The sequence below is a fragment of the Schistocerca nitens genome, chromosome 3 (assembly GCF_023898315.1).
Source record: "Schistocerca nitens isolate TAMUIC-IGC-003100 chromosome 3, iqSchNite1.1, whole genome shotgun sequence".
Taxonomy (NCBI): domain Eukaryota; kingdom Metazoa; phylum Arthropoda; class Insecta; order Orthoptera; family Acrididae; genus Schistocerca; species Schistocerca nitens.
The window spans coordinates 62,653,187-62,680,201 of record NC_064616.1 but is presented as its reverse complement, the minus strand read 5'-3'; the positions used below and the strand labels follow the sequence as shown (position 1 = coordinate 62,680,201).

The window sequence follows — 27,015 nt, the reverse complement described above, 5'->3', positions numbered from 1 at the left end:
CAATACACTTCAGAGTTTATCGTTACGCGATGAGGGAGGCATCAAACAGAATAACCCTTCAGTTTCCCAGAAGACCGTCGCTACGACTTTACCGGCTCATGGTTCGGCTTTGAACTTTTCTTCTGGGGAGAGGTGGTGCAGCGGCGCTCCATGGATTGCCGTTTCCTTTCAGGTTCGAAGTGATGAATCCACGTATCAGTGCCTATGACGATACTCGACAAAAATTTATTACTCATCCACGTAACGCTCAGGCCATTCTTCACAGATGATCCTCCATCTCTCTTAATGGTTTTTATTAGTCGGCGAGGAACCCAGCGGAAAAACACCTTTGAGTACCCCACCCGGTGGACGTCTCTGTTGTCAGCACTACCAACAGATACGTACAGTTGAGCAGCAAGGTGTTTGCTAGTGACCTGTTGATCACCTCGAATGAGAGTTTCTGCTCGTTCCAACGCTGCTAGAGTCACAGCGGTGTGTGGCCGGTCGGCGCGCGGGAGATCCGACAGGTTTACGCAGTCTTGTAGTGACGATGACAGACGTCTCACCCAACGACTCATCGTGCTTTTGTTCACTGCCAGGTCTCCGTAGACATTCTGAAAGTGCACATGAATATCTGCGATGCTCTTGTTTTCCGCCAAAAGAAACTCAATGAAAGCTCTCTGCTTGGAACGCACCTCCGTGACAGAAGCTACACTCCTGGAAATTGAAATAAGAACACCGTGAATTCATTGTTCCAGGAAGGGGAAACTTTATTGACACATTCCTGGGGTCAGATACATCACATGATCACACTGACAGAACCACAGGCACATTGACACAGGCAACAGAGCATGCACAATGTCGGCACTAGTATAGTGTATATCCACCTTTCGCAGCAATGCAGGCTGCTATTCTCCCATGGAGACGATCGTAGAGATGCTGGATGTAGTCCTGTGGAACGGCTTGCCATGCCATTTCCACCTGGCGCCTCAGTCGGACCAGCGTTCGTGCTGGACGTGCAGACCGCGTGAGACGACGCTTCATCCAGTCCCAAACATGCTCAATGGGGGACAGATCCGGAGATCTTGCTGGCCAGGGTAGTTGACTTACACCTTCTAGAGCACGTTGGGTGGCACGGGATACATGCGGACGTGCATTGTCAACAGCAAGTTCCCTTGCCGGTCTAGGAATGGTATAACGATGGGTTCGATGACGGTTTGGATGTACCGTGCACTATTCAGTGTCCCCTCGACGATCACCAGTGGTGTACGGCCAGTGTAGGAGATCGCTCCCCACACCATGATGCCGGGTGTTGGCCCTGTGTGCCTCGGTCGTATGCAGTCCTGATTGTGGCGCTCACCTGCACGGCGCCAAACACGCATACGACCATCATTGGCACCAAGGCAGAAGCGACTCTCATCGCTGAAGACGACACGTCTCCATTCGTCCCTCCATTCACGCCTGTCGCGACACCACTGGAGGCGGGCTGCACGATGTTGGGGCGTGAGCGGAAGACGGCCTAACGGTGTGCGGGACCGTAGCCCAGCTTCATGGAGACGGTTGCGAATGGTCCTCGCCGATACCCCAGGAGCAACAGTGTCCCTAATTTGCTGGGAAGTGGCGGTGCGGTCCCCTACGGCACTGCGTAGGATCCTACGGTCTTGGCGTGCATCCGTGCGTCGCTGCGGTCCGGTCCCAGGTCGACGGGCACGTGCACCTTCCGCCGACCACTGGCGACAACATCGATGTACTGTGGAGACCTCACGCCCCACGTGTTGAGCAATTCGGCGGTACGTCCACCCGGCCTCCCGCATGCCCACTATACGCCCTCGCTCAAAGTCCGTCAACTGCACATACGGTTCACGTCCACGCTGTCGCGGCATGCTACCAGTGATGCGATGGAGCTCCGTATGCCACGGCAAACTGGCGGACACTGACGGCGGCGGTGCACAAATGCTGCGCAGCTAGCGCCATTCGACGGCCAACACCGCGGTTCCTGGTGTGTCCGCTGTGTCGTGCGTGTGATCATTGCTTGTACAGCCCTCTCACAGTGTCCGGAGCAAGTATGGTGGGTCTGACACACCGGTGTCAATGTGTTCTTTTTTCCATTTCCAGGAGTGTATTTTGAAGTCTACGTATTGCGCAGCCACCTATCGGACCTTTATGAAACTTCAGGGGCTTAAGCAGTAATATTCCGCGAAGCTCGACAACACACCCCGCATTTTTTCAATTACAACTGGCGGAGGAAAAAGCGTGTTCCTTTACTTATTGAATACCTCTCGTACTATAACAATTTGTTTTAATTTCATGCAGATAACTTTGTATACTTGTCAAATTATCCAACATTTAGTGGTTTTTCCGATTTTATTTGAATACTATATCTCCGCCACTGAACAAGAGCTTGCAAGGTATCTGAAACAGAAACAGAATGCGAGTGGGTAACTGCAGCGACTAATGCTGTCTACCCCTCGTCATCTGTACTCTTTTGAAATTCGATATTGCGATAGCATGCGTCAACGGGTTAGATCTGATTTTAGTTAGGAACGCTAGAAAAGAAACAGCTATCTAATCAGTGGGCTGTTGTCGCTAATACTGTATCAAGACTATACTCGCGATAAATAGCTTCAGAAAACACTACCTAATACATAAATTTTATTTTTAATGTTAACACATTTCTCTTTTTCAGTAACATTGTTTTTGCTATTTCAATGTTCGTTTAGTATTTCTCTACTTCATCTATTGTCTCTTATTCTGTCGCCCAAATACCAAAGTAATCTGCGACTTTTACAGTCTCATTTTTTAATCTAATCCCCCCAGTATCGCCTGATTCAGTTTGACTACATTCCATGACCTCTCTTTTACTTTTTTTGGTATTCGTATCATAATCTCTTTTCAAGACACTATCCATTCCATTCAACTGCTCTTACAAATTATCTGCCCCCTCTGACAGCGTTACAATGTCATCAAGAAACCAGAAAGTTTTTACGTCTTCTGTTTAAACTTTAACTCCCTTTCCAAACTTCTACTTGGTTTTTGTTACTGCGTGCTTAATGTACAGATACAATAACGTTGGGGATAAGGTACATCCCGTTCCACTCCCTTCTTAACTGTTGTGTCCCTTTCGTGTCCTTCGACAATTAATACTGCAGTCTGGATTCTGTGCAGCATTAGAAGACCTTTCGTTCTGTCCAGTTTATCCCCATTACCTTCAGAATTTCAAAGAGAGTTTCCCACTCAAAATTAACCAAAGCTTGCACTAAATCGACAAAAGTTACATACATAAGTTCATCTTCCTTCAGTCTGTTATCTAAGATAAGTCATAGGATCACTATTGCTGTACACGTAACTAATTTTCTCTGAAATCGAAATTAATCTTCCCCGAAATCCGCTTCTAGCTGTCTTTCCATTCTTTCGTAGGTAATCTGTGTCAGTGCTTTGCTTCCATGATGGATATGTCACAACAATCGTATTTGTGTGTTTAGCAGACATTCCAGAATCGCTGTAGGTTGGCGGAACCTTCTCGCTGTTTGAATTCTGGACATAATTCACAAACCTTAAATGGAACTACATAAAAAAATAAGTTCATTTCTTACATGAAAAACAATCTTCCGCTGCCAGACCAAATACACGGACGGGAAAAAGTGGCAACACGAAGAAGGAGTTGTGCGATATAAACGAAAGTTGATAGGAGTGATTCTACCTCCAAAAGAGGTCGTCTATTCCACTTTCCTGGCCGAGCGGTTCTGGCGCTACAGTCTGGAACCGCGCGACCGCTACGGTCGCAGGTTCGAATCCTGCCTCGGGCATGGATGTGTGTGTTGTCCTTAGGTTAGTTAGGTTTAAGTAGTTCTAAGTTCTAGGGGACTTATGACCTCAGCAGTTGAGTCCCATAGTGCTCAGAGCCATTTGAACCATTTTTTTATTCCACTTTCGCGCAAGAGTGGCGCTAGTAGTGCCACTATGAGAATGCAAATCGGGTTTGCTTTACATACACGCTGTAACGGCCGTAAGCGTTAGTTACCTTTGATATTGAATGTGGTGCGTTGGTGTTACTCAAGAATGCCTTTAAGGTGATGAAGACGCCATTATTAACACCTTATTGAGTTAGAAAGAGGTCGTATAATGGGGCTACGAGAAGTGGATGTTACTTTTGCGACCTTGCAGAAAGACTTGGCCGGAATGTAACAGCCGTACATGATTGTTGGCAGCGGTAGTCTCGAGAATGTACGGTCTCAAGGAAACCGGAGCGAAGGCCATCGTGTTCGGCATATGACTTTTTACATCGTACTGCACCTACAGTAGCAATCCGAGGAGCAGTCGGCACCACAGTGGCACAAGGAACCGTTACGAATTGATTACTCCAAAGACAGGCGACCTGCAAAGTACATTCCACTGACCCCAAACCACCGTCATTTGCGACTTCAGTGATGTGAAGCGAGAGTTCATTGAAGGGGAGGGGTGGAGATCTGTTGTGTTTTCTGATGAAAGCTGATTTTGCCTCCGTGCCAGTGTTGATAAAGTGTTCGCTAGAAGGGGGCCATTTGCGGGCCTGCAACAAACCTGTCTACATGCTAGACACACTCGACCTACGCCTGGAGGTATGGTCTGGGGTGCGATTTTGTATGACAACAGGAGCACTCGTGGTTATCCCACGCACCCTGACTGCGAATTTGTAGGCCAATCTGGTGATTCGGTCTGTTGCACTGTCATTCATGAACAGCATTCTTGGGGGTGTTTTATACCAGAACGATTCTCGCACACATACCACTGTTGTAACCGAATATGCTCTGCAGAGTGTTGACATGTTGTCTTGGCCTGCGTGATCACCGGATCTGTCTCCAATCGTGCACATATGAGACATCATCGGACGACAGCAGTCATCCACAAACAACATTAACCGGCCTTATATTGACCGACCAGGTGCAACAGGCATTGAACTCCTTCCCACAAAGCGAAATCCGTCACCTGTACTACACAATGCGAACACGTTTGCATGCTTGCATTCAACATTCTGGCGGTTAATGTACCAGCCTTTCACATTTTCAATGGCTTATCTCGCGCTTGCATTAAGTTGTGATCCTGCCATGTTAATAACTTAAATGTATTACCGAGACAAACGTACTCCAGAAATTTCGTTACGCTACGTTAATTACCTTTTGGTGTTGCAACTCTTTTTCATCAGTTTATTTTTCGTCTTGAATTTAATTAGAGACAATGAATCCTAATACAGGGAGAGAAAATATCTATTTATAAGGAAACTATTTTAAATATGTGTTCCAAGGAATGTACTGCTACTGAAGCTGTAGAAGGATAGATCCATAGGAAGCTATCATGTCCTCTGGCAGAAGGTCTACGTTGTGGTATTATACGAGTTCCTAAGCCCGGATTGTGGTCTCTGACAGGTAATGGGACATTATAAGGTCCGCTGCCCTGGCCAGGTGGCCCGGAAGGAGGAAGGACGTCGTGGCTCTGCGCAGCGGAGATAACGTCGCGGCGACATCAAAGGCGTGACCGCCCGCTGTGGGCCCACTCAATTCTCCGCTGCCGGTCTCTGCTGATACGCCTTCTCCTCCTAAGACACAGCATAGCCTTTGCCGCATAAACGCTGTATCTATTTCCTCGCAGCCAACGGAATTTTGTGACCGCAGCATCATAATCATTGTCAACAGCTTTTGTGTGTGCTGCTTAACGGCCTTTGTGCACGAAGGTTGTGGATGAGATAAACTGAAGTGTACGATAGAAGCCACCGGCCACGACATTTGAATCGCATAACGGCTTACTTGCAACTTCACTCATTCCCCGAGCTAAGCATGGCCCTACACTGCATTATAAAAAAGTGAAGCATCCAGAGGGCTAAGAAAAAACTAAATGAAACTTCATTTACAGGTTCAAGCACCGTATTTGCTTACAAACACATTTATTTTTGGAGAGGGTCCGCACTTGCGCAAACCACAATTTTATCTTTTCTTCTATTTCTCACATTAAGTTTCAGCATCGTCAGTGGGCTTTTATTTCGTATATATTAAAAACGACAAATGCCCTTTACTATTTATACACACATAATTTGAGTTTTTAAGGCAGTATTTACCATATGCTGCGGTTTCCTCGGTTTGTATGTTTTTTATTTCAGTTGTTTTCTTTCACAGTTTGTCCTAAGCTGCCATATAGAACTTAACAAAGAACAGTGATTTACTCCGAAATTGTACTGTTTGAAATGCTGTGGTTAGGCCTAACGAATTCTATGTAGAAGGTTGAAGGTTTTGTGTATGTTTGTGTGTGTGTGTGTGTGTGTGTGTGTGTGTGTGTGTGTGTGTGTGTTTTGCGTGGAAAAGAGGTTTTGGGAGTGTTTATGGGGTGGCCCTCTACCTTTGCCCTCAAAGAACTATCAGACAACACACACACACTGACACACCCACGTGCAGACACACACACACACACACACACACACACACACACACACACACACACACACATACAATCTTCTAAATAGAATTAGTTAATGTTGGATCTAATCATGGCACCACCCCAAATGCATTTGTGTTATGGTGTTAATGGCAGCCTACACAAGGGATGGTAATTCATTAGTCCAGTTGCTCTTAATCTCTGACCATCAGTAATAATAACACAGGATGCAGGGAGTCCATTACTTATCTCGGATGGCAAGCGCGGATGTGAAGGGGTTATGATGTACTTGGTTCATAATAAGGCGATCTTTCTTTGTGGTGGTTAGGAGTGCTCGCCTCGATCTTCGACAAGTATGCCTGCCCTCACTTTCCATTCAGTCCACCCCTGAGCCGCTGTCACACGCAAATACCCAACAAATCGGGACGCTACGTGAACCGTCCAGTAGTCCGTATGGAGACCCACAACGAGGTGCTGATAACGCTGTCTCACACGAGCGCACTACATCTGTGAGTCCCTCACAGTGGTCAGTCTCCATCTGACGCTGTCCACGCCCCTTATGTATCCTACCAAGATTGGCAATGACACTACACACGAACTACACTAACGCACCATGGTGGCCATTCCGCCTGTCTCAGAGAACTGTAACTCCAGTCGTTTCATATCTGCCGATGGTGTGCTGTTACAATGACCTCCGAAAATGTCTTTGGGGTACTTCACATGTTTTGACAAATACAGTTTATAACTAGCATATTGTGGTAGCGAAATATAGTCCATGTTGTATGTGCCGTCTGTGGTGTTCGACCATAATTGCAATTCGCTAGTCCCCAACTATTAATGCAGGATGGAAAAGAATATTGCGGGGATTCTATTACTTTTTATCGAAAGACAGGCACAGATGTGAAAGGGTTACGGTGTGTTTGGTGTACAATATGACGATGCCCCTTGTGGTGGTCGGACGTGGTAGACTGGAAGCTTGATGACGAAAATTCCTGTCCCTACGATCCCCTGCAGTTCACTATCAAACTACTGTCGCATCTGAGGACCCCACAGATCTGGATGCTACGTGAATCGTCCAGCGAGTCAAATGGAGACCCACAGTGAGGTTCCCTTAAAACTCTCATAACAGGTGATAATAACGCTGTCTCCGACGGGTACGCGGCATCTCCGTGCCATTTACAGTGATCACTCAACTTCTGTCGCTGTTCACGCCTCATTATACCCTACCAGACCTGCTAACAGCACTAAACACGAAAAACACTACTGCAATGTGGCAGCCATTCTTCCTGTGTCAGGTACACTGAAGCGCCAAAGAAACTGGTACAAGTTGGGTTGGGTTGTTTGGGGGAAGAGACCAAACAGCGAGGTCATCGGTCTCATCAGATTAGGGAAGGATGGGGAAGGAAGTCGGCCGGCCCCTTTCAAAGGAGCGATTTAGGGATATCACGGAACACCTAAATCAGGATGGCCGGACGCGGGATTGAACCGTCGTCCTCCCGAATGCGAGTCCAGTGTCTAACCACTGCGCCACCTCGCTCGGTCAAACTGGTATAGGCATGCGTATTCAAATACAGGGAGACGCAAACAGGCAGAATACGGCGCAGTGGTCGCCAACGCCTATGTAAGACAACAAGCGTCTGGGCGCCGTTGTTAGATCCGTTGCTGAGGCTAAAATGACAGGTTAAAAATGGCTCTGAGCACTATGGGACTTGACATCTGAGGTCATCAGTCCCCTAGAACTTAAACCTAACTAACCTAAGGACATCACACACATCCATGCCCGAGGCAGGATTCGAACCGGCGAACGTAGCGGTCGCACGGTTCCAGATTGAAGCGCCTAGAACCGCTCGGCCACACCGGCCGGCTACAATGACAGGTTATCAAGATTTAAGTCAGTCTGAACGTGGTGTTAAAGTCGGTGCACAACCGATGAGACACAGTATCTCCGAGGTAGCGATGAAGTGGGGATCTTCCAGTGCGATCATTTCGTGAGTGTACAGTGATTATCAGGAATCCGGTAAAACATCAAATCCCCGACATCGCTGCGGCCAGAAAAAGATCCTGCAAGAACGGGACCAAGAACGACTGAAGAGAATCGTTCAACGTGACAGAAGTGCAACCCTTCCGCAAATTGCTGCAGATTTCAATGCTGGAACATCAACGAGTGTCAGCGTGGGAACCAATCAACGAAGCTCATCGATATGGTCTTTCAGAGCTGAAGGCCCACTCGTGTACCATTGATGATTGAACGACACAAAGCTTTAGGCTTCGCCTGGCCTCGTCAACACTGGCATTGGACTGTTGATGACTAGAAACATGTAGCCTGGTCTCACGAGTCTCGTATCAAATTGTATAGAGCGGATGGACGTATACGGGTATGGAGACAACAGCATGAATCCATGCCACCCTGCATGTCAGCAGCGGACTGTTGAAGATGGTGGAGGCTGTGTAATGGTATGGGGCTTGTGCAGTTGGAGTGATATGAGACCCTCGATATGTCTAGACACGACTGAGACAGGTGACACATGCGTAAGTATCCTGTCTGGTCAGCTGCATCCATTCACGTCCATTGTGCGTTCCGAGGGACTTGCGCAATTCCAGCATGACAATGCGACACCCCACAGATCCAGAATTGCTACAGAGCGGCTTCCGCGGGCCACCAAACTCCCTAGTCATGAACATTGTTGAGCATATCTGGGATGCCTTGCAACGTGCTGTCCAGAAGAGATCTCCACCCACTCGTACTCTTACGGATTTATGGGGAGCCCCGCAGGATTCATGGTGTCAGTTCCCTCCGGCACTACTTCAGACATTAGTCGCGTCCATGCCACGTCGTGTTGCGGCACTTCTGTGTGGTCGCGGAGGCTGTACGCGATATTAGGTAGGTGTACCAGTTTTTTTGCCTCTTCAGCGTAATTGCAACACCCTCAGTTTGTGTATACGTCGATCGTGTGTTATGTGTGTGACGTTACTGTGTCATCCAACCATGTGTTCTGGATGTTTCACTTTTTATCTCGGGCATTGTATATGGGTCAATCATGCCAGAAATACTGACTCCGCAGGATGCTGGTATTCATGGAAAGCTATCAAAATAGACTTACTTTCTAATACAAGAATGCTCTGTAAAATAAATACTGGTTGCCATTAATGCCCCATCTCGGTAAGTACCAGTATGGCCTGACACTTTGCACTTGTTCTGAAGATGCCTGTAGACTAAAATGAGTAACATGTGCGAGTGCTTAACTAAAATATGATACATAATAACCTGTTATATAAGCAATTGCAGGTCCTTAGCATTCGCAGTCATTGCCTTTGGTCATCCTCTGACGTTCAACTGAATGCAAATACACACTAATGGAAAAAATCGCAACACCAAAAAATAATAAATGTAGGTTAATGAAATTTCGGGAATACATTTGTCTAGGTAACATATTTAAGTGATTAACATTGTAAGATCAAAGGTTAATGTAAGCACGAGATTAGCCATTACAAATGTGAAAGGCCGGTACTTGAATCACCGGCTTAACCTTCAGAATGTTGAATGCAAACATGCAAGCGTGCGTGAATTGTGTTGTACAGGTGCCGTATCTCAGTTGTGGGATTGAGTTCAGTGGGTGTTGCACTTCGTCGTTCAGTACAGGGACGGTTAATTCTGTTTGTGGGAGACGCTTGAGTTTTCGTCCTATGTGTGCTCCATTGGAGACAGATCTGGTGATCGAGCAGACCAAGGTAACATAACGACACTGTGTATAGCATGTTGGGTTACAACAGCCGTATGTGGGCGAGCGTCACCCTGTTGGAAAACACTCCTGGAATTCTGTCTGTGAATGACAGCAGGACGGATCGAATCACCAGACTGATGTACAGATTTGTAGTAAGAGTGCTTGGGATAACCACTAGTGGTGCTGCTCTCACACGAAATCGCATCCCAGACCATAACTCCAAGTGTAGGTCCAGTGTGTCAAGCACGTAGAAAGGTTGGTTGTAGGCCATGAACTGGCCTCGTTATAACCAACACACGCCCGTCTCTGGTACCGAGGCAGAACCAAGTTTCACCAGGAAACACGATAGACCTCCATCCTGTCCTCTAATAAGCTCTCGCTTTACACCACTGAAGTCGCAAATGGCGGTGGTTTGGATTCAGTGTAATGCACGCTACGGGGTGCCTGTTTTGGAGCTCGGAGCTGTCCTTGAAGTAACCTTTTTTTTAACACTTCTTTGTGTAGCTGTGGTGCCAACTGCTGCTCAGATAGCTGCTGCAGATGCAGTACGCTGCGCCAGAGCCATACGCCGAACAAGAAGGTCTTCCCTCCCGATAGTGACACGTGGCAGTCCGGAACCTGGTATTCTGGCGAATCGTACGCTCATGACCACCACTGCCAGCAGCGGTGGTCACGAGACCATGTACAATGGCGACATTCCCGCCAAGTCTTTCTGCGGTACCCCAGAAGGAACATTTAGCTTATCGTAGCTCCATTACACCACCTCGTTCAAACTCAGTGAAGTGTTGATAATAGCGTCTTGGTCGCTTTAAAGACATTCTTGACTAACATCAACTCAGCACGTCCAGTCTCAAAGGCAACTAACGCTCACGACCGTTACAGCGTATATTTAAAGCGAACCTGATCTACAACCTGATAGTGGCGTTAGTAGCAACATTGTTGTGCGACTGGCGAGAAATCTGAATAGACGTCATCTTTCAGATGTAGAAACACGTCTACCAACTTTCATTTATGTCACTCTACTCTCCCTACGTGGTCCAATGTTTTCCCGTCAATGTAGCTCTGGTACGTGCGTTTTTCTTAGGGGTAATTTCCTCATGGCAATAAAGGAAAATCATACAATTTAATGAATCTAGGGACTTCATATCAAGTTTTATGAACAAAATTCTGTGTCTGGCATTTTTTTTCTATCTGGTGAAATATTGCCAGCCCAGATGGAGACCGCTGCTCAAAAACCGGACTATCGGTTTCGGTCCGTAATGACCATCTTCAGGTCTGTAAAAGATAGGAAAACCAATGTATGTCTTAAACCGGGGACCTAGAAACGACGGAGAGATTTCGTCCCGCCGTAGCCCCCAGTGGTTCCCAACCCCGCAACAGGCAACTGCAGTCCACCCACCCCACCGCTGCCCCACACCGAACCCAGGGTTACTGTGAGGTTCGGCCCCAGTGGACCCTCTCAGGAACGTCTCATACCAGATGAGTGTGTGGTAGAATAATTATGGTGTACGCGTATGTGGAAACGGTGTTGCGCAGCAAAAGCCGACACAGTGTAACTGAGGCGGAATAAGGGGAACCAGCCAGCATTCACCGAGGAAAACCGCCTTAAAAACCATCCAGAGGCTGTCCGGCACACCGGACCTCGACGCCGATCCGCCGGGCGCTCGGAAACAGCGTATTAGACCGCGCGGCTAGCCGGGTGGGCATACGCTGATTTCATACATGTAGAAAAGACGAACTTAATAATCTGATGAAACGTAGCTGAGATTAAAACAAATATTATCTTAATATGATTAAGTCAAAGTGGTATCGTCAGAATATGTAAAAAAATTTGTTTGGCATCGTCGAACAGCTATAATAGTGCAAACAGACCGCTGTGTCGAGAGAAGCATAAAATGAATGGTGCTTCTGTTTACAGCAAACAGGTGTTGAGCTGCGACACAAAAACCTATTTGTGATGTAAGCTCATCCGTTGTCGCTGCTATATATGTATTTGACAAACATGTATGTAAAATCTAGTTAGGTTAAAACAGGTTAAAAATTATTCTAGAACTGAAATACATGAAAATTGTTTCAGTAATGCAATGAAATACATGAAAAACCATAAGTGTCATTATTTTTTTAGTTACTAAAGAGGAAATTGGGGAGTGAGAATATGTGGCGCCGAAAAACTGCGGTGGTAACTCTAGGTAACATTAATAATACACCCACGTATCAAGTTTAATGAGGTATTAAAACTGCATAAAGTAATATAACAAATAATAAAATGAGAGTCGATCGAACAAAAGTTAAGGCTTGAGGAATTTGATCAGCAACCTCTGTAGGAGTAGCCTCGGAATGCGGCATAGGCAAGTGCTGACCGTAGGAAGACAACCTCCAGGGCTTCTCATAATTTAAACAATGAAATTTTATACTTCCTTATCCACGGCTATTCCTCAACCCTTAAAACAATATAAAAAACTGTATGAATTTTGTCACGGTTACATATTCTGTCTTAACGTCAACACTGCACTGTAGCACTGGATACTGTATGCTCTGCCCGGAAACTGTTGAAGTGAGTTCAGTTTAGACGACGTTTGGTAAATCGAGGGACGTGGCTTGAATCTTATTACTTAAGCATGGGGTTACGTTGACCACCAAACTCCCATTTCTTATGCATTCATTAGGGAGTTTGAACGCAACTCAAAGCCGACAGGTAGCTTGCTCACATACATATTTTCGGAGCTTCAGGAATCACTGTGGTGGTTTTAACAGATTGTGAACACGCGAGAGATTTACACGCATGCATCCCATTAACTCATTGAAAGTTACATATACAGTCTATGGCAGACCTCGCAAATAATTCAGCTGGAATAGGAAGGACACAGGAGCAGGGCCATGGAGAAACCAGCGTAAGATGATGGGACCAGCATGGCAACCGAACCTCTCCCGAGCAGGGTACAAGTGTCGGAACCCTGTCAGTAAGCAGACACTTTTCTGAATCAAACTGTGTTGTACGACATACATCTATAGGTTCTACTTCAGCCTAGGTAGTTAACTTGTAACTCCTCAAAATCGTATGTTTGGTGCAGAAAATAATCAAATCTCTGGAGAGTTTTCTCTTTAAACAGATATTATGCGGAGAACGATAGATCCCGAAACTTTGATTACATTTTTTTTTAGATTACAGATGTACTTTAGTAAACCCACTTCCTGTAAAAAGTATGAAACGTGGCGGGTAGTAAAGACGAATGCTCATAGTAATGTATAAGGCAGATGGTTTTACATTTTAACAGATTTTATTGACCCAGAAACTGTGGATAACATAAGCATGACAAGAGACAATATGCATGTAACTGACTCACACAAGAGCGTGCTACATCACGAACTGCGAAACCAAGTTATTACACAGGAGGCTTTAGTAAACCTGTCGACGTTCTACAAAGCATTATTTGTTAAGAGCAGAACACTGAGTTTGTCAGCGAGACACAATGAGAAATATCGGAGACATTCGTCCTCAGATCTTCAAACAAAAATTGAATACTGAATACTAAATTCATTACGGAACAAATGTAATAAGTATTCCATTGTTCTGTTTTCTGAATTTCACCTATCACATAATTCTTCCTTCCAAGTGCTAAAAAACGATATTATCAAAATGAGTAAGGTAAATCAGTCCAGAGGACCTGTTGCGTAACTCGAATAGGTTAATATTATTTTCTGTGAAGTACCATATTTTATCAACGGCTGTGTGAATAATCACAGTCTTAACGTCACTCAGAACTGCCACTTACGAGGAGACTTCAAAAACTAGACTAACGTCCAAATAGGCCTTGAAGGCCGAACAGTACCGATCTGCGGCCGTATCGTCCTCAGCCCTCAGGCCTCATTGGCTGCTGATATGGAGGGGCATGTGGTCAGCACATCGGTTTCCTGGCCGTTGTCAGTTTTCGTGACAGGGACCGCCACTTCTTAGTCTAGTAGCTCCTCAATTGGCTTCACAAAGGCTCAGTGCACCCCGCTGCGCTCGGCAGACCGGAAGGTCATCCATCCAGGTGCTAGCCAAGCCCGACAGCGCCTCACTTCGGTGATTTTACGGGAATCGGTGTTACCACTGCGGCAAGGCCATTGGTATTTCAAAAATTAAGTTATACATTGCTTCGGCAGGCCATGTAACTTTTACTGAATCCTGCACTACGCTTCAAAGTGAGTCGAATAGAAGTCTAAACAACGGTCGGAAAGTTCTATCGATGGTTCAGTTCTTCGACGAGACACATCCGTTCCTTTGTCACGGAGCCATTCGGGAACCGCTGTGTGAACGTCCTCATCGTCGGAAGACCTGCAATTGCTGTGAATCAGTTCGTCAATTGCCTGGGTATCATCGCCTTTGATTGATGTCGGTGGCCTTCCTTCCCGATCAGCATCACCTACATGTGTGCGGCCTTGGTCAAATTGTTGGCAACATTTCACTACGATTGGACACTGCATTTAGTGCATCACCGTGAATCTTCGTGCAATTTAGATTTTTCTTCCGCAAGGATCACATTGTTCCACGTACTTATGTTTGGGGTATGTCTCAATTTGCCGCGCCATTTGACTACCACATTGTAATGCACTTCTTACACGTACCGCAGCAGAATCGTCTCTGCAGGAGATCGAGAATATGTACTCTCATCCGGCAAAGCACCACCGTCATTACGGAATGGTCTTTCCGTGCGACGACGTGTGTTACTCACTTTTTGAGATCTGCTCGCATACAGCTATTTTCTACTTCTTCTGAAAAAAAAAAATATCCGCTACTAATTACCTCAAATGTAGTAACCATTATAACATCTTTTTATTTTGATGGCTAGATGCGTTTTACCGTTTCAGTGTATTCATGCTTCAAGACAAATATACCATTTCTGTATATTGGTAGCAACATGTTCTAAAATTTATCATGGATGACTTTTCATCATGAACGAAAGATATGTGTTTTGATATGTTCTAATAGCGATGCCACAAAGATGTAAGTCGTATAGATGGGTATTGTTTGTCTTCGCCCACCAGTCAAGTAGCAGAAGGAACTTGTTCTCCTACACGTAGTGATTCATCACATAACTCAATATTTTTGTGTAAAGCTGTTTCAAGTTTTCCGATTCTGACGAAGTAATGCAAGTATTTCTATATTTTGCCGCGAAGTCATCGACCGTTTTCTGAATCCTCGGCTCCAAAGGACCGGTAATATCATGTAGACATACACGGAGTGTTGGCAATAATTTCCCAGGAAGACTTACAACATATTGCACTGTGTAAGATATGATTACTTTGTTCATATATCGGTTCATTTGCAATGTAATGTAAAAAACTGAAAATAAAAAAAAGTTTCGATATAGGGACCGGATCCCAAGACCCTCCGACAACCGTTCTGTACTCTTCCCGCTGCTTCAACCATTGCCTCGAAAGCGCTTTCCCTGTCTAGACGATGAATATCACCCTAGCACGTGTAAATCATCAACTTCAAAGTAACAAAATTATCTAGTTTTATACAGGATTTTCGGAAATTCCCGAAAACTCCTAGGATTCGGAAAGAGGAATGAGTAGCTAATCCTTTGAATTCGATCCCACGTCCGGAAACGTACCATTTCCGTACTACAACCAATTGATAACATGTTGGTAACGCGAACATTTTTAAAAGTAGTTGATTAGGCGTGATCCAGCACATCACATGTTTTACAGTTCCACTCATCAACAGCCAAAAGAATTGCTCCTGTACCTGTTACCGAGTTCTCTTCAACGTGATGCAGTACGGGAGCACGGCATGTGCTTTGAGCACCACAGTCACGTCTGCTGACGGCGAAGGTACCCTGTCTAGAAGCCGTTGCGTAATTGTGGTGAAACGGGTATGCAATGGAGTCGGACGTTGTGGAGAACGATCTTGATAAAGGCGACGAGCAGGTCTTCGATCACCGTGAGCCTCGCCATTCAGGAGGATCATGTTGGTGTACTGTGCAAACGCGTAATCAATCCGGTCACGGGTTCCTATTCAAAATACTACGTACTCACTGCCCTATACAAGTCGTACAAGTTTGTAGTGGAATTTCCGAACACCCTGTATACGATGTGCTCGTACAAGCGTTATGATCCCTCCCTGGTAACTTACTTCAGACTCAGATTTTCCTTTGCCTTTCCTTATCATGTCTTTAGTGACAATATTAATAAATGCAATAGACTAAACATTAGTTTAGTTTATTTGCAGTGCAGGTAACAAATTGAAAGTGAAAAAACAGTACCATATAGGGACTCGACCCCACCTATTTCCACATACCGTTCTGTACGCTTCACACTACGCCAACCGCTGTCTGGAATCTACGCTAATATAAACAGTTGATACACGGCCCGACCCGCGTCAGAAATGCTGTTTTCTCTAAACTCTCGGCAACCTGGAGCTCCCACTTCCGTCACTATCATTTCTGGCCAAGCCCTTCATACACCACACATTCTAATGAAATCGGTTTTGAGGAGCAGGCATGCTCCCCTTGGCAGTCTGACAGGCAAACCTACCCAAAGGATACACTTTGATTTTGATCTGTTTGGAATTTGTTGTAGTGTAGAGCAAAATAAAAGACAAAATATTTTTTATACCTTCCCATACGGCCGTTAACGGGCTGAAACACCCACTTCAAAAAATTTCGAATAGAAGTTCTATTGCTTTTAATGTACGTTAAAACGGTGCACCAATATTTGTCGAAATAGCCATTTTTTGATAGTTCACCGCCCCCCCCACCCCGCCCATTATTTTGTTTCTCATTTCGACATTTGACAAGAAGCAAAACGTATAGCATCGTTAATACCAAGTTTAATCATATATGGTGAAGTGGTGTTCCAAAGACGCATTTGGCAGAAGTCAGCCAGAAATATCTCCACATCTCTGCTCGTATATATCCACTTCAATGCCATTTGTTGTGTTGGATTGTTTAATAAGTATTTTCCAAATAAATATATTCTAAATGTATACTGCACATATATTTTTCTATACATATTTTTTCTTTTAATTTTGTTTATCTTTTAATCTTGTGTTTTATTTGTGTTTCCTTTTTACATTTTCCATATTTTTTCCAGTTGTAACATTTTCAGATTTAATTATTTTATATTTGAAATTCTTTTTACGTTATTGTAGCAACTTTGAAATAGTGTAGAATTGCTTGGGCCAAAAAGACCTGAATGCACTTCGATTTTGCGCAACGAGCACAGGTTCAAATGGCTCTGAGCACTATGGGACTTAACATCTGAGGTCATCAGTCCCCTAGAACTTAGAACTAATTAAACCTAGCCGGCCGAAGTGGCCGTGCGGTTAAATGCGCTGCAGTCTGGAACCGCAAGACCGCTACAGTCGCAGGTTCGAATCCTGCCTCGGGCATGGATGTTTGTGATGTCCTTAGGTTAGTTAGGTTTAACTAGTTCTAAGTTCTAGGGGACTAATGACCTCAGCAGTTGAGTCCCATAGTGCTCAGAGCCATTTTTTAATTAAACCTAACTAACCTACGGACATCACACACATCCATGCCCGAGGCAGGATTCGAACCTGCAACCGTAGCGGTCGCGCGGTTCAGGACTGTAGCGCCTAGAACCGCTCCACCACAACGGCCGGCAACGAGAACAGGGAAATTAAAAAAAAATGACGATTTCGACAGATCTGGGTGCACCGTTGTAACGTACATTAGAAACGACAGAACTATTTGAATTTTTTTTCATCTGTTGCCCTTTCAACGGTATTCGTTCAGAAATATTTAACTCAGGTATTTTCGAGGGGATGTTTCACCCCCTTAACGGCTGAGTGAGGTACTCACCCGACTTCTGGAGACACTTATTGCACCAAGCGAGTATGCCTATCAATCTGTTGTGCATATCAGGGAAAAAATTAATATCTCGCTAATAGTGTTATACATAATCGTGGAACAACAGCCAGTTTGAATTTACACTGAGGTGGCTAAATTCATTGTATACCTCCTAATATCGTGTCGGACCTCCTTTTTCCCAGCATGGTGCAGCAGCTCAGTGTTGCATTGACTCAACAAGTCGTTGGAATCCCCCTGCAGAAACACTGATCCATGCTGCCCCTATAACCATCCATAACTGCGAAAGTGTTGCAGGATTTTGTGCACGAACTGATCTATCGATTATGTCCCATAACTGTTCAATGGGATTCATGTCGAGCGATTTGGCTGGTCAAATCTTTCGCTCGGATTGTTCAGAACATTCTTCAAACCAATCGTGAACAATTGTGGCCCAGTGATATGAAATAGCTGTTTGGGAACACGGCTGCAAATGGTCTTCGAGTAGCCGAATATTACCATTTCCAGTAAGCGATCGGCTTAGTTAGGCCAGAGGACCCAGTCCATTTCATGCAACTACAGGACACACCATAATGGAGACACCACCAGTACCTTGCTGACAGCTTGGGTCCATGGTTTCGTGGGATCTGTACCACACTGTACCCTACCATCAGCTCTTACCAACTGAAATCGGTACTCATCTGACCAGACCACGGTTTTCCTGTCGTTCAGGTTCCAACCGATACGCTCACTTGCCCAGGAGAGGCGCTGCAGGCAATGTCGTGCTATTAGAAAGACACTCATGTCGGTCGTCTGCTGCCATAGTCCATTAACGCCAAATTTCGCCGCGCTGTCCTTAAGGATACGTCCGCCGTACGTCCCACATTGATTTCTACGATTATTTCACGTTGTGTTGCTTGTCTGTTAGCATTACGCAAACGACCCTGCTGTCAGTCGTTAAGTGAAGACCGTCAGCCACTACGTTGTCTTTGATGTGTGGTAACGCCAAAAATTTTGTACTCTCGACATACTCCTGACACTGTGGAACTCGGAATATTGAATTCCCTAAAGATTTCAGAAATGGAATTTCTCAAATTGTGCTGCCATTATCACGTCGGAAACCTTTTCACATGAATCACCTGAGTACCAATGACAGATCCGCCAATGCACTGCCCTTTTATACATTGTGTTCGCGATACTACTTCAGTTTGTATATGTGTCTATCGCTATCCCATGACTTTCGTCACATCAGTGTATTTACCAATGGAAACGAAGAAAAACTCAAAACAGTGCTTTTTATCAGGGAATAAAGTTGTATAGTAAGTTCCCCAAGTAAATGAAAAAGATTACTAAAATACGTCTTTTTAAAGAGCCAGGTAAAATGTACTTCATAAGTAATGCATACTTCATGACTAAATATTACTTAGACTCAGAATAATGATTAACAACGAAAGGTGATAGCTGCAACACCATGTAGCATTACAATTCATTATCACGACGAATTGCTTTTATAAGAAAATCGTGTACTAAGATCTATAATGCATGATAGTCACGTCACCTCATTCTCCTGTGCTCAACTTCTCACTAGTATGTTGACTCAGTTTTTCAGATAGACCGAAGGAAGGACACGAAGACGTGTATGGGGCATGGCAGCATGTTTACGGGCCTAGAGATTGTTTTCTTTAGAGACTGAAGGGAGTGCCAGAAGCAAAGCAGGATGTTCGTGGTCCTGGGTTCACCAGCGTCTGTGTGCGGGGATAAATAGTAATTATCGTGTGCAAATAGTGCAAAATGACAGAAAATTTATAACCGGAGGGAACAATAAAAAGATGAAGTGTGCAGCTGTTAAGACACCGACCTCGTATTCAGAAGAATGGAGTTTGTTCTGTACAGCGATCCTGGTTCATACACTCCTGGAAATTGAAATAAGAACACCGTGAATTCATTGTCCCAGGAAGGGGAAACTTTATTGACACATTCCTGGGGTCAGATACATCACACGATCACACTGACAGAACCACAGGCACATAGACACAGGCAACAGAGCATGCACAATGTCGGCACTAGTACAGTGTATATCCACCTTTCGCAGCAATGTAGGCTGCTATTCTCCCATGGAGACGATCGTAGAGATGCTGGATGTAGTCCTGTGGAACGGCAGGCCATGCCATTTCCACCTGGCACCTCAGTTGGACCAGCGTTCGTGCTGGACGTGCAGACCGCGTGAGACGACGCTTCATCCAGTCCCAAACATGCTCAATGGGGGACAGATCCGGAGATCTTGCTGGCCAGAGTAGTTGACTTGCACATTCTAGAGCACGTTGGGTGGCACGGGATACATGCGGACGTGCATTGTCCTGTTGGAACAGCAAGTTCCCTTGCCGGTCTAGGAATGGTAGAACGATGGGTTCGATGACGGTTTGGATGTACCGTGCACTATTCAGTGTCCCCTCGACGATCACCAGTGGTGTACGGCCAGTGTAGGAGATCGCTCCCCACACCATGATGCCGGGTGTTGGCCCTGTGTGCCTCGGTCGTATGCAGTCCTGATTGTGGCGCTCACCTGCACGGCGCCAAACACGCATACGACCATAATTGGCACCAAGGCAGAAGCGACTCTCATCGCTGAAGACGACACGTCTCCATTCGTCCCTCCATTCACGCCTGTCGCGACACCACTGGAGGCGGGCTGCACGATGTTGGGGCGTGAGCGGAAGACGGCCTAACGGTGTGCGGGACCGTAGCCCAGCTTCATGGAGACGGTTGCGAATGGTCCTCGCCGATACCCCAGGAGCAACAGTGTCCCTAATTTGCTGGGAAGTGGCGGTGCGGTCCCCTACGGCACTGCGTAGGATCCTACGGTCTTGGCGTGCATCCGTGCGTCGCTGCGGTCCGGTCCCAGGTCGACGGGCACGTGCACCTTCTGCCGACCACTGGCGACAACATCGATGTACTGTGGAGACCTCACGCCCCACGTGTTGAGCAATTCGGCGGTACGTCCACCCGGCCTCCCGCATGCCCACTATACGCCCTCGCTCAAAGTCCGTCAACTGCACATACGGTTCACGTCCACGCTGTCGCGGCATGCTACCAGTGTTAAAGACTGCGATGGAGCTCCGTATGCCACGGCAAACTGGCTGACACTGACGGCGGCGGTGCACAAATGCTGCGCAGCTAGCGCCATTCGACGGCCAACACCGCGGTTCCTGGTGTGTCCGCTGTGCCGTGCGTGTGATCATTGCTTGTACAGCCCTCTCGCAGTGTCCGGAGCAAGTATGGTGGGTCTGACACACCGGTGTCAATGTGTTCTTTTTTCCATTTCCAGGAGTGTATTTTCCGTGGTTTTGCGAAATCGTATCATACAATGCCAGGACGATTCTATCAGCAAGGCCACGGCCAGCCACCTGTCCTGTCCTCGTAAAACCGTACGCGGGTACATTGATGAGCAAAACTTAAAGACGAAAGTAGATTTGGGATAATGGCAGTGCCAAGCAGCATAGTTCGATGCAACTTGGACCATACATAAAAAGAGCTGCTACAGTAAAGCACAGAAGGCGTCTGACAGAAACGTGCAACAAGATGAACAGAAATGACATTTTTCTTCAAAGACAATAATCACACCGAAGTCGCCCGGACATTAAAAAAGGCGGGAAACGGTTCTCGATATAGTGTGTGATCACCACGGACGGCAGTGCATACTCTGCAACGTGCTCCCACGCTGGCGGCAGGCTGATAACGAGTCCTTGAGGTAGAGGGCTCCATTCCTTTATCAGCACTATTGAGAACTGCTGGGTGGTCATTGGTGCATGTGAGTGTGGCGTAGTACATCTCCCCAATACAGGCCACACTTGTTCGATGCGATTTAACTCGGAGGAACTTGCAAGCAAGTCCATTTGCCGACCGAATATACTCTCTTTCCAAGAGTTACTCCACCTGAGCAGGTCGATGCCGCCGCGCATCGTCATTCATGCAAATGAAGTCACGGACGAATGCTCACGTCGAAAGACGCATGTGGAGCACAGTGTCAAAATAACGTCGTCCTGCGGGTGTACCGTATTAAAGAATGTGGAGCTGAAATGGTTCAAACGGCTCTGAGCACTATGGGACTTAACTTCTGAGGTCATCAGTCCCCTAGAACTTGGAACTACTTAAACCTAACTAACCTAAGGACATCACACACAGGCATGCCCGAGGCAGGATTCGAACCTGCTACGGTAGCGATAGCGCGGTTCCAGACTGTAGCGCCTAGAACCGTTCGGCCACTCCGGCCGGTAAAAATGTGAAGCTCAGAAGGCCATTCGACATTATGCCCCCCCCCCCCACCACCACCACCACAACGCCTGTACCATCAAAATGATCAAGTTCGATAATGTTCCTAGGTGGCTTACGTGTTCCCAACTCTCGCCACATGAGAGAATGGAAGGATATTCGGCGAAAGGACTTGCCTGCCCCTTCTCCCGACTTAAATCTCATAGAGCACGCGCTGGATGTTTTGGGTAGGCGTATTTCAGCACGTCCATTGTACCAACAATCATCCAGCAGTTGTCAATCGCACTGCTGAAGGAATGGAACGCCATACCACAACAACTCCTTACTAGCTTATGGACAGTACGGGAGCACGTTGCAGTGCACGCATTGCCGTCTGTGGTAAACATATAACAGTGACCGGCCACTTGTAATGTCCAGTGGACCATCACAGATTTGTTCAAACCAATCGCGAACAGTTGCAGCCCAGTGGCAAGCCGCATTGTCATCAATAAGAAACCCATTGTTGTTTGGGAACATGACGTCCACGAATGGTTCCAAATGGTCTCCAAGTGGCCGAACATCCAGAGGACACAGTCCATTACATGTAAACACAGCCACCACCAGCTTGCACAGTGCCTTGCTTAGCTCCATGGCTTCGTGGGTTCTGCGCCACCTCTACCAACTGAAATCGGGACTCGTGTGACCAGGCCAAGGTTTTCTAGTCGTCTAGGGTTCAACCGATATGGTTACGAGCCCAGGAGAGGCTCTGCAGTCGTCATGCTGTTAGCAAGACCAGTCTCGTCGGTCTGCTACCATAGCTACCACGCTACCACGCTAAATTTCGCAGCACTGCCCTAACGGATACGTTCGTCATATGTCCCACATTCATATCTGTAGTTACACTCCTGGAAATTGAAATAAGAACACCGTGAATTCATTGTCCCAGGAAGGGGAAACTTTATTGACACATTCCTGGGGTCAGATACATCACATGATCACACTGACAGAACCACAGGCACATAGACACAGGCAACAGAGCATGCACAATGTCGGCACTAGTACAGTGTATATCCACCTTTCGCAGCAATGCAGGCTGCTATTCTCCCATGGAGACGATCGTAGAGATGCTGGATGTAGTCCTGTGGAACGGCTTGCCATGCCATTTCCACCTGGCGCCTCAGTTGGACCAGCGTTCGTGCTGGACGTGCAGACCGCGTGAGACGACGCTTCATCCAGTCCCAAACATGCTCAATGGGGGACAGATCCGGAGATCTTGCTGGCCAGGGTAGCTGACTTACACCTTCTAGAGCACGTTGGGTGGCACGGGATACATGCGGACGTGCATTGTCCTGTTGGAACAGCAAGCTCCCTTGCCGGTCTAGGAATGGTAGAACGATGGGTTCGATGACGGTTTGGATGTACCGTGCACTATTCAGTGTCCCCTCGACGATCACCAGTGGTGTACGGCCAGTGTAGGAGATCGCTCCCCACACCATGATGCCGGGTGTTGGCCCTGTGTGCTTCGGACGTATGCAGTCCTGATTGTCGCGCTCACCTGCACGGCGCCAAACACGCATACGACCATCATTGGCACCAAGGCAGAAGCGACTCTCATCGCTGAAGACGACACGTCTCCATTCGTCCCTCCATTCACGCCTGTCGCGACACAACTGGAGGCGGGCTGCACGATGTTGGGGCGTGAGCGGAAGACGGCCTAACGGTGTGCGGGACCGTAGCCCAGCTTCATGGAGACGGTTGCGAATGGTCCTCGCCGATACCCCAGGAGCAACAGTGTCCCTAATTTGCTGGGAAGTGGCGGTGCGGTCCCCTACGGCACTGTGTAGGATCCTACGGTCTTGGCGTGCATCCGTGCGTCGCTGCGGTCCGGTCCCAGGTCGACGGGTACGTGCACCTTCCGCCGACCACTGGCGACAACATCGATGTACTGTGGAGACCTCACGCCCCACGTGTTGAGCAATTCGGCGGTACGTCCACCCGGCCTCCCGCATGCCCACTATACGCCCTCGCTCAAAGTCCGTCAACTGCACATACGGTTCACGTCCACGCTGTGCTACCAGTGTTAAAGACTGCGATGGAGCTCCGTATGCCACGGCAAACTGGCTGACACTGACGGCGGCGGTGCACAAATGCTGCGCAGCTAGCGCCATTCGACGGCCAACACCGCGGTTCCTGGTGTGTCCGCTGTGCCGTGCGTGTGATCATTGCTTGTACAGCCCTCTCGCAGTGTCCGGAGCAAGTATGGTGGGTCTGACACACCGGTGTCAATGTGTTCTTTTTTCCATTTCCAGGAGTGTATTTCACGCAGTGTTGCATGTCTGTTATCTCTGACATCTCTAGGTAAACGTAGCTGCTCTTGGACGCCAAGTGCGTTGTCCGTGGTGAGTAGTAATGCCTAAAATGTGATATTCTCGACACACTGTTGACACTGTGGATGGTGGAATACTGAATTTCCTAACGATTTCCGAAACAGAATGTCCTTGTTAATTCCCGTCGTGTTTCTATTATCACGTCGGAAACCTTACCTCATTTATCACCTGAGCACAAATGACACCTTCGCCAATACACTGCCCTTTTATACCATGTGCACGTGGTAACCGACGACATCTGTATATGTCCATATCGCTATCCCGTAACTTTTGTCTCCTCAGTTTATATGATTGTGTGCTGATACCTGGTTGAATAAATAAATCATTCCTCGTGAACGCTTTCTACTAACAGCCCAACATCAATTTATTCGCCTTTTCTTACCTGTTGCTAAAGTTTCTAAAATTAAATAAATTCTTGTTCCGTTATTTCTTTATTTTTACCGTTACTATTTTTGCAGTATTATTTTCATCCCACACATTTCATAGATTCGTGTTTTTCCTGTTTTTCTCCTTTCGACGGATTCTATAGGTCGAAGCTTCCCAGCCGAATAAATATAAAATAAATAGCTGTCGAAAGCTGTTGCTGCTGTACCTGTTGTCAAAGAGGGTATTACTTAAGAGGCGGGACATATGTTGCAGGTTTACACGATCTTGATACGGCTGCCACCGGACTCGGCGAGCTGCGACTCGACGGCGGACCAGCCGTCCATCAAGATGATCGCGGACGACGGCAGCGGCGCGGCGGCGGCGGCCAGCGGCCTGGGCGGCGCGGGGGCGGCCGGCGCGCCGGGGGCGGCGGGGGCGGGCGCCGGGGCGGCGGCGGCGACGCTGACGCCGCTGCGGGGGCGGGCGGCGGCGGCGCGCGCCGACAGCGGCGACTACTCTCTGAGCCTGCACCCCGCGGGCGCCCCCACGGCCTTCCCGTCGCCCGCCGCGGCGCGCCGCCCGTCACACATGCCCGACATTCGCATTCCGCTCAACGCCAAGATCATCCCCAAGCAGCTGGCGCCCGGCTCCAAGGCGCTGCTCGCCAACGCGGGCCCCAAGCTGCAGCAGCACCCCAAGAAGAAGAAGAAGACGCAAGAGAAGAAGGCCGACAAGAAGGCGGCCAAGACGCTCTCCGCCATCCTGCTCACCTTCATCATCACGTGGACGCCGTACAACATTCTAGTCCTGCTCAAGCCTCTGACCGCTTGCACCGGGTGTATACCGGAAGAATTGTGGGATTTTTTCTACTACTTGTGTTACATCAACAGCACCATCAACCCCGTGTGCTACGCTCTCTGCAACGCGTCCTTTCGGCGCACCTACGTCCGTATTCTGACGTGTAAATGGCACAACCGCAACCGGTGCGCAATGAATCGCGGATTCTACAACTGATAGGAGCCGAACAGGGAGGCGCTCCAGATGCGCACTCCCGTTGCCAACAGACATTTTCCGTGAAGGAGTCGGCCGTGTGATCTGTTCCCACCGAGACGGATAATAAGAGTGGAAAACGCCTCCGACTTACCCACTCGCTCGTATTATCTGCGAATGGCTTTCATTGAGCAGTTACCGAAAGTGACACCAATTATCTTAGTACGACCAAATTGTACGCTGCGGAAGTTACACCGTGTCACACAAATGCGCATACGGACAAACTCCTGTGACGCGGAAGCACGGTCGTGGTACATGTCTGAAGGGAGCTGGTCATCAGAAACGCTTTCTGCAGTAGTTGCATATTAGAAGTGTGGTATTTTATCCGGACATTCGCAGAATAGTAAAAGGAGCGCTCCACATACCTACAGACCCTACGTAAAAAAAATCCTTTGTACGTTCTGTGTTGTTTGAATTTCGATCCGATCAACTTTAGATATTACCGCTCGTCATCTGCCTTGTCGTGGTTAAGACAATACTTTTAGATTTAGGCTCAACGTAGTACGTCGAATTTTTGTAACAAAACTAACGATGGCAAAACTATGTACTGAACATAACGATAGAGCTCTTTTAGCACACTCTGCGAGATCAGTAAGCTCAGCTTACGAACGTTGAAAATCTGATCCTTGTGAAATCGTTTTACAAAACATTTTTCAAGTAGGTACGAATATTATTTCAGAGCAGTATGTGATGCATCGTGCATATACATGTTTTAGACTGCAAATGAAAAAAAAATCCTATTCGAGACAATAGAATACCATACTTCTACTGCGAAATTAAAACACCAGTCTATCCAGTCAGATCTTCTCACCACGAAGTTATAATTTTCGAAAAGTGCAGTTCATTGTTGTAATTTCATTTTCAACAGATTTTAGCCCTGTAGCTTAGTGCTTACCTCTAAACCAGTTTACTGAATTTGTGCTAAATACATCGAGTAATTTTTTAAATTAAAAGTGCGCTATTATTTTCTAATATAAAATCGATGACTGTACTGTGACCGGAGATTTTCTCCTGAACGATGTGTATTGTGTATTGATAACCCATACTTCAAGATTGCAGCACACAATG

General features: G+C 46.9%; 1 protein-coding gene across 1 annotated transcript in view; it reads left to right on the top strand.

Moving 5' to 3' along the window:
- Positions 1-25,911, top strand: part of LOC126249074 (muscarinic acetylcholine receptor DM1-like) — a 67,623-nt gene extending 41,712 nt beyond the window's left edge. Inside the window, exon 3 of the mRNA XM_049950726.1 lies at positions 25,171-25,911. Coding sequence (XP_049806683.1) covers positions 25,171-25,911 — 741 coding nt within the window. The remainder of the gene's footprint in view (positions 1-25,170) is intronic.
- Positions 25,912-27,015: the final 1,104 nt, after the last annotated feature.